This window comes from Microcaecilia unicolor, chromosome 9, assembly GCF_901765095.1.
Source record: "Microcaecilia unicolor chromosome 9, aMicUni1.1, whole genome shotgun sequence".
Classification (NCBI taxonomy): Eukaryota; Metazoa; Chordata; class Amphibia; order Gymnophiona; family Siphonopidae; genus Microcaecilia; species Microcaecilia unicolor.
The window spans coordinates 63,245,072-63,264,018 of NC_044039.1; the positions used below are offsets into that span (position 1 = coordinate 63,245,072).

The 18,947-nt window shown below is 45.2% G+C and overlaps 1 protein-coding gene across 7 annotated transcripts in view; it reads left to right on the plus strand.

Annotated features, from left to right (window-relative positions):
• The window catches only part of DNM1L (dynamin 1 like), an 817,883-nt gene that overhangs the window by 782,761 nt on the left and 16,175 nt on the right, over positions 1–18,947 (plus strand). For all 7 annotated transcript variants that reach the window (XM_030213773.1, XM_030213768.1, XM_030213772.1 and 4 more), the window contains one exon: positions 7,459–7,568. In XM_030213773.1, the coding sequence (XP_030069633.1) occupies positions 7,459–7,568 (110 nt within the window). The remainder of the gene's footprint in view (positions 1–7,458; positions 7,569–18,947) is intronic.

Sequence of the window (18,947 nt, forward strand, 5' to 3'; positions counted from 1 at the left end):
TTCACATCTCACTACTGCCTACAGCAGGATACCCGACGCAACAGTCAGTATGGGCAGTTGGTGCTGCAGAATCTGTTCAGGGTTTAGAATCCAACTCCACCCCCCTAGGCCCATTTTTATTCTGTTCCAGGCTGCACTCTCAGTTAGATGTTCTAGTTCGCAGGTCAATCCTTCTTATGTCTTCGCCGTTGCGAGGCCCAGTTGATCTTTCTTTGTTGTTTTGAGTGAGCCTAGGTGCTTGGGATACCCCAGTTGTGAGAACAAGCAGCCTGCTTGTCCTCAGAGAAAGCGAAGATACATACCTGTAGCAGGTATTCTCCAAGGACAGCAGGCTGATTTTTCTCACAAACCCGCCCACCTCCCCTTTGGAGTTGTTGTCCTTTAATTCTTTCTTTTGGATATAACTGAGCGGGACTCTCATGCGACAGGTGGGAAGATGGCCGCGCATGCGCAGTGCGCGCACCCCACACAACAGAAGGTTCTGTCAAAGCTTTGTGATTTTTGCTTTGGAAAAATTCCTTTGGAGGGCCGTGGACGTCGACCCAGTTGTGAGAACAATCAGCCTGCTGTCCTTGGAGAATACCTGCTACAGGTATGTATCTTCGCTTTTCCTCCGCTTCATTACCCTTAAAAATCATTTCTGGTACAGGTAGATCTCTTGCATCTTCTTTCGTAAAGACCAAAGTAAAGAATTCATTCAGTCTGTCTGCTATGACCTTGTCCTCCCTAAGTGCCCCTGTAATTTTTTCTTTCTTGGGACTTTTGGTTGGGAAAAGAACTGCTTTTGGCCTTTGGGCAGTTGTTGAGCAAGGCCAAGTTAATAGGTAGGAAATGCCTTCTGCAGCACTGGCACAAAGTATAGCCCGGTCATTCTGGCACTGGAGAAATTTCCTTATGTTGTTGGAAGCCTGTGATACTCGTTTGACCTGCCAGTTAAATACAATTTTGGTTAATATAAGAGTTGTATATTCAGAGTTTACCCTCAAGAGCACTAAGTAGAGTCCTGAATGACTTAGACCTTTAATAGTTGGGTGCTGTTCGGGGAGTCCTGGAGTCAGTGGGTGGAGGCTCACCGCCAACTTCTGCATTGCAGAAGTAGTGCAGGAGCAGCTCGAACACTGCGTTTCTTTAGCCGACGGGACTTTCCCCATCAGCAAAGGTATGTTTAACCCGTGGGGGGGGGGAATGTTGCTCCCCAGTCCATCCTTGGATCCCCCCCAGAATTGGAGGACTGGCTGTGCCCCTGGTTGGGTGGGGGATGGGTAAGCAGGAAAACAATGAGAAGGTTGTAAGAACAAAGACCTCTCATGAATGTTGGGAATATGAGGAGAGTTGTGGGTGGGGGGAAGGGTAGGTTTTATGAAAATAACTATTGATTTCTGGATTCTAAATACCACAATTTTCTGTTCTGTAGTGTTTATTATGGCTATATCTGTTCTAATTTTTAATAAATAGATTATAAATATAACGTGTAAATAAATAGTAGGTACAAAGAGAGGCAACCAAATGATTAAGGAAATGGAATGAATCATATTAGGTTAGGACTTTTGAGCTTGCAGAAAGGCAGCTGAGGGGAGATATAATAGAGGTCTATAAAATCTTGAATGGAGTGGAAGGAGGTTACTGTTTGAAAAGGTACAAAGCAGAGGTCTAGCCAGAACTATTTGGGGGGGCACATTTTGCCCTGCCTTCCCACTGCTGTCCACCCCTGCTGCAACCCCACATACCTGGGCTTGTGTGGGTCCCCCAGCCCTGCTAGCAGAAGCCTTCCTGTAGTGCCGCACTACCTGGCTTCTTGCCCGCCTTGGTGCAGGCTTGGTTTTAGCGAAATTGAGCATGTGTGCATGCAAGGGAGGCGGAAGCAGGGCAGGCAGCGCAGCGGCGAATATCACCAAATGCTGGAGCAGACTTGGCTCGACTGGAGTGGAACTCAGGATTCTTGAACTAGGCAGGGTAGGGCAGAAGCTGGGTAATACAAACAGGAAGGGAGCAAGAGCTGAGGAGAGAGAGAACAAAGACACACAGGAAGGAACTGAAACTAAAGACACACAGGGCAGCTACAAGGAAAGAAGCTAGGACTAAAGGCAAACAAGGCAGATACAAAGTAAGGAACTGAAGCTTAAAAACACACAGCGCAGCTAGATACAAACAGTAAGGAACTGAAGCTTAAAGACACATAGAGCAGCTAGATACAAACTGTAAGGAACTGAAGCTTAAAGACACAAAGAGCAGCTAGATACAAACAGTAAGGAACTGAAGCTTAAAGACACACAGAGCAGCTAGATACAAACTGTAAGGAACTGAAGCTTAAAGACACAAAGAGCAGCTAGATACAAACAGTAAGGAACTGAAGTTTAAAGTCACACACAGCAGCTAGATACAAACAGTAAGGAACTGAAGCTTAAAGACACACAGAGCAGCTAGATACCAACAGTAAGGAACTGAAGCTTAAAGATACACAGAACAAGAACTAGCAGAGCTTAGAACAGCAACAAGCACTCACAGATGAAAGCACATCTGAAGACCTCTGTTGCAAAGGCAAAGCCTGAAAGTTCCCAGGTGCTTAATAAAGGCAATTACAGATGATGTCACAGGTGAGGCTCGGCAGCAGAAACACCAGGGCAAGTCTGGATTTTTGACATCAGGACCAGAATGGAACCTGGAAGACGTCTGGAAAACAGGAAAAAACGGTCCACAGCAATCACAGAACCCGGTCACCCGGAGGCAAGGTGAGAGTAGGCATGGAATATAGTCACAATCGTGACACCTACTTACCAGTTGGCGCGCTGGAGGCCATCTATGGCTGTGGTTCTGGCGTTGGCTGCGGGGCCTTGGATCTTTGCAGGATGTCGGGTGGTGAATTCCCTCTCACTTCAAGATGGCTGACTGATGACCTCTTTCTGTTGCTAGCGAGTGAGCCCTGCTTCCGCTGTATCTCAAGCATGATGTTCTTTCTACTGGTCCAGTTCTGCAGGTTTGCCCGCTAGTCTCTTGGCATTGTAGCGGATGAGCGGGACAGTAGTCGCCCCTTTCGTACAGGCTGGAACAGTCTTTGGCTCTCGGGCTTCCAGGACTCTGCTCTTTCGTTGGTTATCAAGCTTCCTCTTCTCTGTGATACTGCTTCTGCTTGACCAACAGAGGCCAGACTGACTTCCACAATGGTCACATCTGCGGTGTTCCTGACTCAAGAGTTCGGAGTCTCCTACAGAAGGATCCAAGATGGCCGCCGAACTAGACGTGTGTGCGTGTGCTCCGGAGTTTCCAGTTTAGTAGTCTATGCCACGGAGCGCTCCCCAGGAGAAATGGGGAAGAGGAAAGGAAAAGCGGCAGCTCATACCTCCTCGAGCGCTGCTGGTGGTCCCACCATGACACAGCCCACACTTGAGACTTTCGGAATCCGCCCACCGGGACCGAGGAATCCTGCTACTGGAACCTCCGAAACGACGTATAGAGGGCACTACTTTAAGCCCGTAGGCAGGCCTGACCCCACCACAACCTGGAAGGAGTAGTGGAACAGAGGAAGCGCTGATTGAACAGCTGTCCGAAGCGGGCAAACTATCGTTGGCGGTGGGAGGTCTGGTTCTGGCGTCAACCCCAGGTACTGATACAGCAGAAAGGGGATTTTTGTCCCTAGCCTTAACCCAAGAAGTAAATCTTCTAGGGTTGGGAGGTGGTATGGAAAAGCCTGCAATAATCACCATGGATGTGATTTGGGAGGCCATTCAGGGGGTGAATGTGAACCTCCAGCGAATTTTTAATTTCTCACAGACTGAAATAAGGCAATTAAAGGAACAAACTAACCAGCTTACCACTAAAGTCGAATCCCATCAGGAAAAAATTCAGACTTTTGATTCAAATTTAAAATCTATGCAGTCTACAGTGGTGGCTGTTATTAAAGAGAACAAAACCCAGGCAAAGAAATTGGAATATATAGAAAATCAAACTAGAAGGAATAATCTTAGAGTACTTAATTTTCCGATTTCATCATTTATTACTCCAGCTGAATTATTTAAAAAGTATTTTCTGGAAGTCCTGGACATTCCTGTTGAAAGTCACCCTTTGGTGTCAAAAATGCAATACATTAAAAAATCAATGCCCACAGACTCAGAACCTCCTCAAGATAACTTGACTGATTTTCTAGAACGTTCTGAGATCTCAGATTGAGCAACATTACTTATAACGTTTGCCTTGGAGTCAGATAAGAGTTAATTCTGCGTTCTTATTTCAGGGAAAATGAATGTTAATTTTATGGGCGGGAAAATACGTATTTTCCCAGATTTAGCCAAAGAGACTCAAACCAGGAGAAGGTAGTTATTGGCATTGAGGCCGAGAATCCTTTCCCTGGATGGAACATTTATCCTTAGATATCCATCTAGATGTATGATCTCCTTAGATGGTGTAGATTATCTTTTTTTCTGTCCTATTAAATTAAAAGATTTTCTTTTAGCTAAGGAGGCTAAGGACGTGGCCTGTCTGTGATGGCTGCTCCCACATAGCTGTACTGTTTAGGCTGCAGGATTCCAAAGTCCTTCTAGTTCAGTTCTGATATGTGTCACTTTATAAGTTGTATTAGTTAGAATTTCCTAATCTTGGATCCCCCTTGTTGTGGACAAATATGATAAGATTTTGTTTGTAATATAAATACTTGGAGCTATGTTATAAATCTATACATCTTAATGTATGAACCATTGGTGTGTCATTACTGATCAAAATATAAATAAATAATTTAAAAAAAAAAAAAAAAGAGTTCGGAGTCTGCTTCTCTCCAGATGTCGTATTTCTCAGTTTTCTGGCTTGAGGTTTCGATCCTTTCCAGTTGTGGGCTTTCTCACATTCCGGGGCTGAATCCGACTTAGAGGGAGGTTTGTTGGCTCCATTTGGAAATGCTGAGACTGCTTGGGGTCCTCGTGCTCTACTCCGGCCCATCTCGGGCTCGGGCATTGGCCTGTGTCGGGGATCCCACTCTACTTTGGGACTGCTTGGTACATCCCACTCGTCTCTAGATTGATCTGTGAGATGCTATGGAAGGTAAAATTAGTCCTTACTTGATAATTTTCTTTCCATTAGTCCCAACAGATCAATCCAGAGGCCCGCCCTTTGCTGCTCTTACACGAGTATTTTCCCCTGTATATGAGGGGCTGTTCTCTTCCTGTTTCTGGTCCATTAGGTTCCTTCATTTGATTTGAAACTGTCAAACACACAAATAAATTAATAAAACGGTGGAGGACCAGCATGCTGCAATTTGCCACTCTGGCGTTTTCCCTCCCGCTGTGGCGGTGAAGGATGACCCTACACAGATTTATAGCAGCATGAGAGGGCTTACCTATAATTAAATGTAGAGGACCAACATGCTACAATATGCCACTCCGGCGTTGTTTTTCCCTTCCCGCTGTAGTGATGAAGGATGAGCCTACACAGCAGGGGTGTAGCCAGACCTCGCAGTGGGAGGTGGCCAGAGCCTGAGGTGGGGGGGCACATTTTAGTCTGCTGCCTTGCCTCCCCCCACCACCTCGCTGCACCCCACAGCAGCAAATACTTTTGCTGGTGGGGGTCCCCAACCCCTGCCAGCCGAAGCCGCCTTCAGTGCTGGTCTCTTCGCCTCCACCCCCCCCCCCCCCGCCTCGCCACTCCCCACGCCACATGCTCAGTTTCACTTAAAGGAACGTGCAGGACATCAGGAGGCAGAAACCACAGGGCAGCAAATGCGGCGCGGCAGAGACCGGCGTTGATGAAGGCTTTGGCTGGCGGGGGTTGGGGACCCCTGCCAGCAAAAGTATTTGCTGTTGTAGGGTGGTGGGGGGAGCGGCGAGGCGATGGGGAGGCGAGGAGACCAGCGCTGGGACCCCCACCAGCAAAACCAGGGACTCGGACAAATCTTGGGGGCCCCCACCTAGCTACGCCACTGCTACACAGATCTTATACAGGCAGGAGAGGACTTACATGTTGGATTTTCTTTTTCTTCCACTGCTTTGGTATCAACAATACTGAGATTAAGGTGGCTGCACATATCCATATATACTAAATCTCTGAAGTTCTTTCTATCTCCACCTGCTGGTAGGAGGACATAACCCACTTGTCTATGGATCTGTTGGGACTAATTTTACCTTCCCTTTCAAATCCTTTTGCCAAAAAAGTCCTGAGTACTTAAAATTTGGTACCTAGTTTTAATTCTTTGATTGTTTGGATATTAAATGTAAACCATATTGAACTTGACAGCTAATGTGGGACATAAACAGGGGAGAGAGAATTATTGCTTTATATGGATACAGGGAAGGGAAGAGAGAGGAGAAGTGCTGGATATGGATGGAGGAGAGGAAAGAGGAGAAGTGCTGGACATGGATGGAGGGGAGGAAAGAAAAAATAAGAAGATGCACATGGATGGAGATGAAGGAAAGGGAAGAGAGGAGAAAAACTGCACATGGATGGAGAAAATAGGCAAAAGCTGAATCCACGTTATACCTTCTCCAGTCAATTCCACGGAGGAGGACCCAGCTTTTACTTATGGATGTAGGGCAAGAAATGAAGAAGAAAGGAGGAAAGTAAAGAAACAAAAGGAAAGGAAGCCCTGGAAACGGAGTTAAGGGAACAGATAGAGAGCAGCAGAATCAGAGACTGGGACCAATATGGATAGAAAAACAAAGTCAACAGACAACAACGGTAGAAAAAATCATTTTATTTTCATTTTAGTGTTTGGAATATGTCCAATTTGAGAATTTACATCTGCTGTCTTATTTTGCACTGGGTATACTGGAGCTGCAACAGCTTACAGAAATTATGTATAATGAAAAAAAAAAAACGTTATTTTTTTCTCCTATACTCAGGGCTTTTTTTGAGGGGGTACTTGGGGGTACTGAGTACCGGCACCTTTTCCATTGTCTGCAAAAATTGACCCATGGTCCCCAAGTTTTAATGAAAGAGCTCAGGCTCTACACACCAATTCTGCCTTGTCATAGATTCTGTGACTGGTTGCAGGGGGCCTGGCTATTGTAGGGTGGGTCCCTCAGTGATCACCCCACCCCTGAAAGGTAGCCAGTCATTTGAGTACTGGCACCTTTTTCGCTAGAAAAAATGCATTGCCTATACTAGTATAATATTCTCAATGATGTCTGTTTATATGCACCATGGCTGGTATAAGGGGTGTGGCTAATGTGGGTGTGGTTATAGGGGTGGGGCACTGGACATAAATGTCAATTAATGCAATGTAATGTACTATGCTGCAGCCTCTAAAGGACACCAATGAGGGAAGAGGCTGTGGGGAGGGTAAAGTTGGAAAGAGACTGGCGAGCAAAGAGAGGAATGAAAACATAAAAATAAAAGAAACAACGTATAGGAAACAAATATAATCTAGTAACAAAAAAAGGTAAACTTTTGGCATTTAAATTTTAAAAATATTTTTCCATCCATGCTTTTAATACGATATTATATTGTTCATGTTAAATAACAGCTTATTTTATGCAGCCTGTACCTGTTGCACGCAAACTATCTGCCCGTGAACAGCGAGACTGCGAGGTGATTGAGCGACTAATTAAGTCTTATTTCCTCATCGTGAGAAAGAATATTCAGGACAGGTTGGTACACTTTTCAAACTAAAATGCTGAAATTTTTATTCCATCCAGGAGGGAGGCTATGGTTTTATTGTGACAACAAGAAAACAATGTGATACACCAGGGGTCTAACAGTTTTTTCTTTTTAAATGAGCCCCTTCTGTTTTAAATTTCATAGTAAAATAGAAATGTAGTAAACTACAGCAAAGACCTGTATGGTCCATCCATTCTGCCCAAGAAGGTAGCCAGAGTTGTACCTGCTGTTCTATTCAGGTTATACCTTTCTGTGCCTTGTTTAAAATGTGATGTCATTTAAGTTTTGCTTTTAATTCCATTCTCTTTGCACGTGTTTATCCCTTGTTACATTTTTGTCCCCACCATCTCGCACCCTTGTATATCCCTTTTCTGTCTCTAACCTCATCTCCCTGTCTTCTAATCCTACATTTTTTCTTCCACCTTTACCTCATTAACTCTTTTAATACTGAACGGAAGGACTTCCAGTTTGGCACTCATGGAGTTGTGTCTAAGGAAGCTCTGCAATGAATCCCCCCATGGAGCGGTAAAACCCACTGCTCCCAGAGGAGCAAAACCAGATTGGGTTACCGCAGCTCAGACTGTATTTGGAGCGGAAGGCACAGCCACCATGCTGAAGATTTTAAAAACAAAAATACCAGCCACAGAGATGTACACAGCACATTCATCCCACATGTCTAAGGTGGGACCAGCTTACAAGGCTCTCCAGGACTGGATGATGGCATTCTCAGAAGATAAATACTATTGATAGAGAGCCAGGCTGGACCACAGTATTGAAAGAACTTAGAGCTGTGAAATCTGAGATTGTGGTCTTGGTGGTGGTAGCACAACTTGAGAAAAAGATGGAGGCCTGGCAGTCCAATTGGATGCAGCAGAGGGCCAAATAACACACGTGGAGGAGGACCAAGCAGTGGTGAAACAAGAGCCAGACTTTTCCAACAATTGGAAGACTTGCAGGACAAAATGGAGAGCTGTGAGCTAGGAGATCTAGCCTGAGGATCCTGAGCCTTCCTGAGGAACAAGAGGAGACAAAGCCCATGGAGGTTGTACAGAGTTTGCTTCACACTTGCTTTCCTCAAGACATGACCTCTCATCTATTTGCAATTGAGAGGGAGCTCAGAACCCAACCAGACCCTAACTTTCCTCCTTGTAGCATGAACATGAAAATGCTGCATTTTCAGGAAACAGAACTAGTGCTCTGGCAAGGGAGAATAAAAAAGATTACCAACGGGGATCACGTGACGCCATGGCGGAGAGCAGACGCAATTTAAGAGCTCTCCGACTCCGTTCCTCCCTCCCTGACAAACTGGGCCGTCAGCGGACCCATAGCGCTGAGCAAAACGCACCAGAACACAGTCTGTACTCTAGAGTGGTTACCGGACGGCAGGAACAGGGGATGGCCACGAAAACCACCCAAAAAGAAAAGCTGTGGCAAAAACAAATGGACCCAAAAATGGCGTCCCCGCCGGATGTGCCTGGCGCCACTATATCTTCAGCGTGGGTGGTGGAGATAACGACGGAGATGTCCGCCGTTATGGAGGAGCTATTGGAAAGAAGATTAGCCCCCATCAACTCAAAATTAGAAAAACTACACTCGCGCATGGAGGACTTGGCGAGAGAATGCGTGGCCTGTCAGACCCAAACAAGCGTGGTGGAGGACAGGCTGCAGAAGGTGGAAGCCGAACACAAAACGGTCAAAAAGCAAGTTGAGGCTCTAGAGCAAAAAGTAGAAGAACTAGAGAATCGCTTTAGACGCAATAACTTGCATCTAGTGGGGTTTCCGGAGGCCATGGGAGGCAAAAATGTAATTGCGGAGCTAGAACGCTGCCTCACAGCACGAGTGGCTTTCCCTGCACAAATGGGCCCCTTGAGAGTGGAGAGGGCTCACCGGCTAGGCCCCCGCCCAGAAAACAGCAATAAACCCTGAGTGATCATTATGAGGGTACTGAATTTCACCCACAAACAATATATTTTACAAGCCTCAATGAAGGACAATGTATTGCTTTATGAACAGAAAAGAATTTTGTGTTTCCAGGATTACTCAGCGAGGGTGGCGGGGAGACGTCGCGCCTTCTCCCCAGGGTGCACAGCATTGTTTAACCAGAAGATTAGATTCAATTTGATGTACCCAGCACAGCTGAAGATCATACATAAGAGATCAACGCATATGTTTGACGAGGTGGAGGAGGCGAAAAACTTTGTGGCCAAGATCGAGACAGACGGCGCGGGAAGCAGCGGGAGAGACACCCCGACATGAGCCGGAGGAGAGGTCGAGGCATCGATTTGTTTCCTGACCCGAAGGAGACTTTTTCGGACCGAACAGATCACAGTTATATGGAGTCTCTCCAAACCAGAGTCAGGTTAACTGTATATAAGTTCCTACTGTGTAGTATCACATGAGGGAGGGTATGGATGGAGGGGTAGAGGGGACGTGTCCGAGAGGAATATAATGACTGTTGGGGAATGATTGTCTGGGGGAATTGGTGAATGAAATGGATGGGCCTCATAAGTCAGGGGCAGATGGCTGTTGTAGTGTTGCGTGAAGGGGAGGGAGGACGGGAGGCGGTAAACATGATCCATTCCCATTTTGGGGAGTGCAGTACAGGGGAAGAGGGGGGGGCGGGAAGAAGAGGGGAAAGAGGCTCAGGGGGGGAGGGATAAAGTGGAACAAGGCCAACCAATGCGCTGTGATAGGAAAAGACCATTGGGACAGAGTCGGGACGAAAGTCGATGTTGGGGGGGGGGTATAGGCTGGGGTGCCCCCCTGAGAAGGAAATATGACTTGAGAGAAACACAACAGAGAACAGAATGGCCCCTAGACTATGGTTAGACTCGTCACGTGGAATGTGGGTGGGATCCACTCACCGGTAAAGAGAACAAAAATCTTACAACACCTACAGAGAAATAAAATAGACATTGCATTACTGCAAGAAACACATCTTAGCCAAGAGGAACACGCAAAACTTAGGATGTGGTGGGTGGAAGAATGTGTCTCAGCGGGAGCGCAAGGGAAAAAAGGAGGGGTAGAGGTATTAATTCTTAAGGGGCTGACAACGGTGGTGCGCCCCCTTGCGGCAGACACTAGGGGCTGATACGTTTTAGTGGAATTGGAGATTTCGGGACAAAAGCTGTTAATATGCAACCTATACGCCCCCAACCAGTATGACAAGCAATTTTACAATCAAATACTGCAGCGCCTGCTCTTATACCAGGGGGAACATGTGCTGGTTGGGAGAGACTTCAACACGGTATGGGACGCCTCGGCAGACAGCTCACAGGGTAAGAGGAGTGACTCGGTGGCATCCAATAAAGGCCTGAAAAGATTAGGACAGACACTAGATCTAATAGATGTGTGGAGGGTGTTGCACCCCACTGAAAGAGATTACACCCACCACGTGCTTCCCAACCAAGAATAGATTACATACTCATTCCAGGAACCATGCTCGGAAAGGTAAAGGATACGCAAATAGGGCCCTACACGATCTCGGACCATGCCTGGGTATGACTTGATTGGGAATGGGGAGAACGGAAACATAAAGGTGACTCTTGGCAGTTCCCGTTAGATCTGGCTGGGGACGAGACATTTAAAGCCAAAATAAAGGAACGTTGGGAGGACTACGGAACACTGAATCAACAACGCACATAGAGAGCCCACTTTTATTTTGGGATGCAGCGAAGGCAGTGGTGCGTGGTGAAATAATCAGTTACCATCACCATCTCAGGTCAGCCCGAAATAGGGAAATCCTAAGGTTAAGTAAAATAATATGTAAGGCTCGGCAGGCCTAAGGCCGGACACATGCAGAGACTCATCGTACCACCCTCCTAGAAATCCAGGCCGCATTAAACATGCTGTTGCAACAGCGAGCTTCGAAGTCTCAAACCTACTATAAATTCCAATTACACAGATTTGGGAACAAAGCAGGGCGCCTGTTAGCACGATTAGCCAATCCGAAAGGGAGCAAGAGACAGGTCTTGCAAGTGAGAGGGGAACAAGGGAGAATGGAACGTACAGCGGAGAAGATATGTGAGGCCTTCGCCAAATTTTATAGTAAACTATACGCGCAACCAGGGGAGCAGGGACTGTTGGAGTCTATATATTTAGATAATTTGGATCTACCGTCCCTTAGTCAACGGGACAATGATAAATTAAACCAACCAATTACGGTGGAGGGAGGTATTAATGGGAGCAAAACAAGGGCAGTTACTTAAGGCGCCTGGCCCAGATGGGTTACGTATAGAATTCTACAAACTATTAGGTGAACACATAGCTCCGACGCTAACTAATTATTTTAATAAAATAGTAGATACGGAACAACTTCTGGAAGGTTTGTCCTTAGCGCAAATAGTGGTGCTACCAAAACCAGGCAGAGATCCACAACACCTGGAGTCTTATCGCCCAATCTCCCTATTGAACGTGGAAATTAAACTGTTAGCAAAAATAATGGCCAACCGCATGAAAAAGGTTCTACCGAAACTAATACACGAAGCCCAAACTTACGGAAAATTATAGGGGCCTTAGAGAGGAGAAAGTATAAAGGTACACCATCCCTCCTAAGTAGTTTTGACGCTGAAAAGGCGTTCGACAAAGTGCATTGGGCATTCCTGTTCTCTACGCTAAACAAGTATGGGTTTGATGGCCGGTTTATATCAGCTGTCCGGGCCCTCTATCACAAACCTAAAGCAAAGATACGGGTCAACGGGATGGAATCGGAGGAGTTTCTAATACACAGGGGAACCCGACAGGGCTGTCCGTTATCCCTGCTACTATTTGTTTTATCACTTGACCCGTTGATCCGGGATATCGTGGCTAGTCCGACGATACAACGCATACATATGGGCCAGGCCGAATTCAAAATAGCAGCCTTTGCAGACGATCTCCTGGTGATGATCACAGAGCTCCAAACATCGTTCCCGGCGTTAATGGAGGTCCTGAAAGAATACGGAGACTATGCAGGATTAAGCCTGAATTTGACTAAATCAGAGGCATTAGCCTCCTCTGAAGCAGTGAGAGCCCTATGGGATCAGGGTTTTCCTTTGAGCTGGGCAGAGGGATCATTTAAATACTTAGGGATCCAATTGACCATGGAGTTAGAGAAGATGCACAACCTCAATATAAAGATCTTGTTAGAGGGGACAAGGCGCTGACTGGATAGCTGAGAGGGTCTTCCGTTATCCCTGAATGGTAGGATAAACTTAATACGAATGGTGATATTCCCAAAACGGCTGTATCTTTTGCAGACACTTCCCCTTCGTCTGACACATAAAGATTTAACAAACATCAACAGGGCCTTCAGTAGGTTCTGCTGGGCGAAAAAGAAACCCCAAATACAGGCCAATATGATGAGGGGAGGACGGAATAGAGGGGGATTGGGAATGCCAGATTTAGCCTTATACAATCAATCTTGCCTGCTCAGACATATAGGAGACTGGGTGGGCCAGTCAAATGCATATACACCATTAGAAATGGAACGAGAATACTTTGCCCCATATGATGTTATTACATTGTTGCACCTAGGGCAGGGACAACTCCCGGCTCCATTCAAGCGTTGCCACCTGTTGCAACCCATGCGGAAAGCATGGAAGACACTGGTCAGGACTATGGGGGGAACACCAGAAACATCAGAATTAGAGGGAATCCGAGCTTTGAACCTGGACAAACTAATCAGGCCTTCCTTAGGTGGGAGGCGCAGGGAATCACAAAGGTGGAACATCTGTTTGGAAGGGAAGGAGATATCATAAAATTTGAGGACCTGCAAAATAAGATAGGGAATGCATGGGGGGACTATTTTGCCTATTACAAGCTAAACACTACATTTTAAGCCTTAATCAATCTGCATTACGATCGAAACTTGGCGGTCAGATACAAACTTTCTTTCAGGCCCTGGAGGCAGTAGGAGCGACAGTGTCGACCATATGTCGAGCACTGGTGAAACGCGCCCCTACCAAAAATCTAGAACACATCAAACACAAGTGAGAACAAGATTTGGGGGGGGGGGGGGGTAATTTGGAGAGGTGGGATGTAGGGGCCACACTGAGACGCATTCCAATACTCACCATAGATGAATGGCTCAGAGAAAGTGGATATAAAGTGGCTATGCGGGCCTATATGTCGGGACAGCAATGGGGACATATGAATACCACAAGGGATGCGAAATATGTTAAATGTGATCACGAGCCTCACACACTATTTCATGCCTTCTGGGATTGTCCGGGAGTCCGCCCATTTTGGAGGCAAATTCAACGTTTTTTAATTAAAACGGTACAGACACCGGTAGGGGGAGCATGGGAACACTACGTGCTGGACACACAGTCTACGTTTAATACACAGGCGAAAGGACCTAGGCTTTGGTGTCATAAGGTCTGTCTGATAGCTCGTAAGACCATATTTCAAAAATGGATATCCCCAGATCCACCTGCATATTGGCATTGGCGGAACCAAATACACGAGATGGCTACCTGGGAAACTAGAGAGGAGAAAGGTAACCCGAAACGGGAAAAAAATTTTCATGCAAGTATGAGGTCACTATCTACAAGGGCTTAGCCCACGGGGAAGAAGTCTACTGCTAAATCTATTATGACTTGATCCTGGAAACCCAAGCAATATATATGCCCTTTCCCTAGCGCGGGTTGGCAAGGGGGGGAGGGGGGAGTCTCCACGGCACTATGGAATACACGAATAGAAGGGATGGGAGGATGGTCAGAATGGGAGGGGGTACTGGAAGGGCTGAAGAAGGAGGAGGGAGGGGAGAAAGGGGGGGATGCGGGAGAAAACAAGGAACACTGAGAATGTGCACGCTTGAAGATGGGGTACCAATTTTTACTAATGCTGCCTAATGTACTGTAACGCAGATATAGAGGACCTGGTGGGTATGAAGACAATTGTTAACAGTAATGATTGAATCACTGTGAAGGAGCCACAAGAGTAAAGGCACCTTCCCAGGACAGTAGTAGCCCACCGAGTCATTAGTGGCGGTGAACACGGGTGGGTCACGACCAGGATAGGGGTCAGGAGAACTGTCAAAGAATATGAGAAACCTACTGATTACTGCAAAATAAGGCTAACCCGTTCAACCTATAATCGGCATGTAAGGGGGGAAGGGTTAAAGTGGTGGGAAGGGGGGGAGAAAATATGAAAAATATGCTGATGGCAAATCTTACTCACTTTGTACCAATGTTTGTTGAATGCAATGCAATACTGAATTTGAAGTTATTTGGTTGTGTACATCAGGTTGATTCATCAATAAAAATGTTGAAACATAAAAAATATATATTACCAGCTATGAAGGACTTGAGCTGCGCATATTCTCAGATCTTAGTCAGGAAACAGTGTGCCAGAGGCGAGAGCTGTGGTACTTCAAAAAGGAACTGCATGACAAAGGAGTCCAGGTGGGTACCCCACCAAATTGGTGGATACAGTTCAGGGCAAAAGGAAGTTTTGCAAAGTACTGATGAAGGCTAAAAGAGAATATGAAGAGGACAGTGAATAGTGGAGTGCCACAGGGGACCGCACTGGGACTGATGCTATTTAAATATAAATGATCTGTAAAATGGAACGACAAGTGAGGTGATTAAATTTGCAGATGACACAAAACTATTCAAAGTGGTTAAAACACATGCGGATTGTGAAAAATTGCAGGAAGACCTTGGGAAACTGAAAGACTGGGCATCCAAATAGCAGATGAAATGTAATGTGGACTAAAGCAAAGTGATGCACATTGGAAAGAATAGTCCGAATCATATTTACCTGATGCTAGTGAGTCAGCAAAATCTTCTGCCCAGTTTGCAGCGGTGGCCAAAAAAGCAAACATGATGCTAGGAATTAATAGGAGAGAGATGCAAAATAAGACCAAGAATATTATGATACCTCTGTATCACTCCATGGTGTGACCTCTACTACTACTACTACTACTATTTAGCATTTATATAGTGCTACAAAGCGTATGCAGCGCTGCACAAACATATAAGAAAGACAGTCCCTGCTCAAAGAGCTTACAATCTAATAGACAAAAATAAAACAAGCAAAGCAATTAATTTGTAGAGGAAAGAGGAGAGGAGGGTAGGTGGAGGCAAGTGGTTACAAGTCAAAAGCAATATCAAAGAGGTGGGCTTTTAAACTAGATTTAAAGATGGTCAAGGATGACCTCACCTTGAATATTGCATTCAGTTCTGGTAATTTATTGTGTCTCAACAAAACAGAAGGAAATATGTTTTCACTCAAAGAATAGTTAAGCTCTGGAGCTTGTTGCTGGAGGATGTGGTAACAGTGATTACCATGTCTGAGTTTAAAAAGGGTTTGAACAAGTTCCTGGAGGAAAAGTCCATATTCTGTTATTGAAATTGACATGTGGAAGCCACTGCTTGCCCTGGGATTGGTAGTATGGAATGTTGCTAGTAATTGTGTTTCTGCAAGGTACTTGTGACCTGGATTGGCCACTGTTGTAAGCAGGATACTGGGCCAGATGGACCATTGGACTGACCCAGTATGGCTATTCTTATGTTCTGAGGTTGCCAAAAGAGGTGAAGGCTTTTCTTCAGGACCTCTCAGACGGTTCTTCCAGTGAGAAAATCACACAAACTAGGAAACAAGAATTTCATACTTAAACTGCGATGAGGGGCTCGGGCTGGACCTAGTTTCCCCAGAGTGACACAACTGGAAAACGCTAGGCTACAGTCGACTGACAAAGGGAACCCCACAAGAGTTTAGTCCTTCTCCTCAGATCTCAGCTGAACATGTGGAGGTGTCAAGCAGTAAGTACTATTCCAAGGAGGAGGTATCTGGAGGGTTGGCAGACAGGACACACGAGGTCCAGGAAGACTTTCTGAATGCACCTGAGCTTTGAAACGGACATATTTTTTCAAACTTTGAGATAGCTCAACAGGCAGGCTACCAGTAACGCATTTGTTCACTAGGAAAGGAGCAGTTTTTGAGTATTTTGATCCAGGCTCCTTTACAACTATGGACAAGAGTTATGAATGTTTGTCTGAATCTGAATGGAGGAATGGGGAGGACTGCATGGGGAGAAGAGAGAATGCTTGTAGAATTTGCAAGGGAGGGGAAGGGAGGGTAGAAGATAAAAGGAAGCGGCTGACAGTTGATGGTGGTGATATTCTGAATCCATTGAGTGGAATTTCTTCTTATCTTAATGGTTAATGGGAGGAGTGGGTGCCTTTGAGAGGTTCTGGATTTCCTAGAGCATAGGCAGAGAAAGTGGGGTTCAGAGGCTCGGATGACCCGCTCACAGCTTTCTACGATTTAATGAGTTCAAGATTTAGTTTGGTAATATCCTGGAATGTTAAGGGAATATCTTCTAAAAAAAAAAAAACAGAAAATTCTTCAAGCTCTTCATTGACAGAAAAAGTCCTTCATTTAGACTTACTTGAACATGCTAAACTGAAAATGTGGTGGGTAGAGGACTATATTGAGGCCATAACACTATTTCGTAAAGGCCTCAGATTAGACAAGAAGAATATCATTCGAGATGGGGAGGTTCATTTTGATTTATCAGAAGTGGTGGTAGAGCAGCAGCTGCTTGTGTTGTGTAATTTGTATGCATTTAATATATATAATTTTAAAACATTTTGCCACCCTCATAACCCATTTACAAAAATGAGTCCCTTCCAAAGTGGGATTTTAGCAGGGTGGCAGACCTTTTCCTGGATAAAACACTTGTATGTAAGTGTTTTGGACAAATTGATTAGCTCTGTCATACTTTTGATGTCCTGGATATGTGGAGAACACTTCATCCCATGGAGAGGGACTTTACCCATCTGTCAAAGGCCCACTGAACTCGCTCAAGAGTAAATTATATTTTAGTATCCAGAGAGTTGTTTTCAAAGATAGGGGAGACTGAGAAAGTACCTATAGAGATCTCTGATCATTGCTGTAATCTGAGAGGGTCAGAGAGCAGGCCTACCATTCTAGAGGTTCCCCCTTGGCGTACATAGTAGATGCTGACAGATAAAGACTTGTACGGTCCATCCTGTCTGCCCAACAAGATAAACTAATTGTATGTGCTACTTGATTTGTCCTTGCCATCTTCAGAGCACAGACCGTAGAAGTCTGCCCAGCACTAGATTTGCATCTCAGTTAACGGTATTGCCACCCAATCTCTACAAAGCTTCTGTGGGTCCATTCCTTCTGAACAGGATTTTTGAATTCTGTTACTATTTTAATTTCCACCACCTCCTGCAGGAGGGCATTGCAAGTATCTACCACCCTCTCCGTGAAAAATATTTCCTGACATTTTTCCTGAGTCTGTCCCAGTTCAACCTCAAATTCATGTCCTCTACTTCTACCGCCTTCCCGTCTGGAAAAGGTTTGTTTGCGGATTTATACCTTTCAAATGTTTGAGCTATAGCTTAGATCTTCATCCTAAATTTGAGAAATATATCTTGGGCAAATGGAAGGAATATAGATTATATAATCAATGACACAAAAATGATCTAGTTCTATACTGGGGAAATAGCCAAAGCTATTCTTTGTGGAGAGATAATTGCCTACTATAGTTTAAAAAAAAACAATTCTCAGACTCAAGTATAGGTTAAGACAATTTTGTGGGAAGAAACCAACTGCCCAATTATTAGCTACACAGATTGGCCCAGTATTATCAGTTAAAAGGCCAACTGGTTGAACAATGGAAGGGCCCAAATAGAGCGATCTATCTAAAGGATCATACTGGCAAATTGATAAGATCAGAGACTGAAATAAGAGATATTTGTAAGCACTTTGTTGTGAAGCAGGATACATGGGTTGGATAATGCCTGTTTGTTTGGCTGGGGACTACCCAGTTTGAGGGAAATGGATAGACAGATGTTAAATGCCCTGGTCAGTGGTGATGAGATGTGATGGATTATTCAACAGATTAAATTGGGAAAAGCTCCAGGACCTGATGGGTACCAAGCTGAATTTTATGATTCTACAGGCAGAATTGATAGGTCCTTTAACAGAGCAGTTTAATGCCCTGATTTCCTACCAGTGACACTGAATTGGGCCCAGATTATTGTCATACAGAAACCAAGTAAAGACCCTGACTATCCAGAGTCATATCAGCCTATGTTATGAGACCAAATCGTAGGCAAAGATTCTGGCAAACTGTCTAGTACCAGTCCTTTCTAGGCTAATTGCAGATCCACAGGTGGGATTTGTCCACCAGTGCCATGCCATCAAGAACGTTAGAACTATATTGGCTACGCTGGAGGAGGCATGGAGACGGTCAATGCCTTCCCTGCTGGTATGCTTTGATACAGAGGAGTTCAACCGGGTGGCTTGGGGGTTTATGTATAGGGTCCTTGCAAGATATGGAGTTACAGGTACCTTCATGGATGCAGTAAAAACACTTTATACGGGCCCAAAAGCCTATATCATAGTGA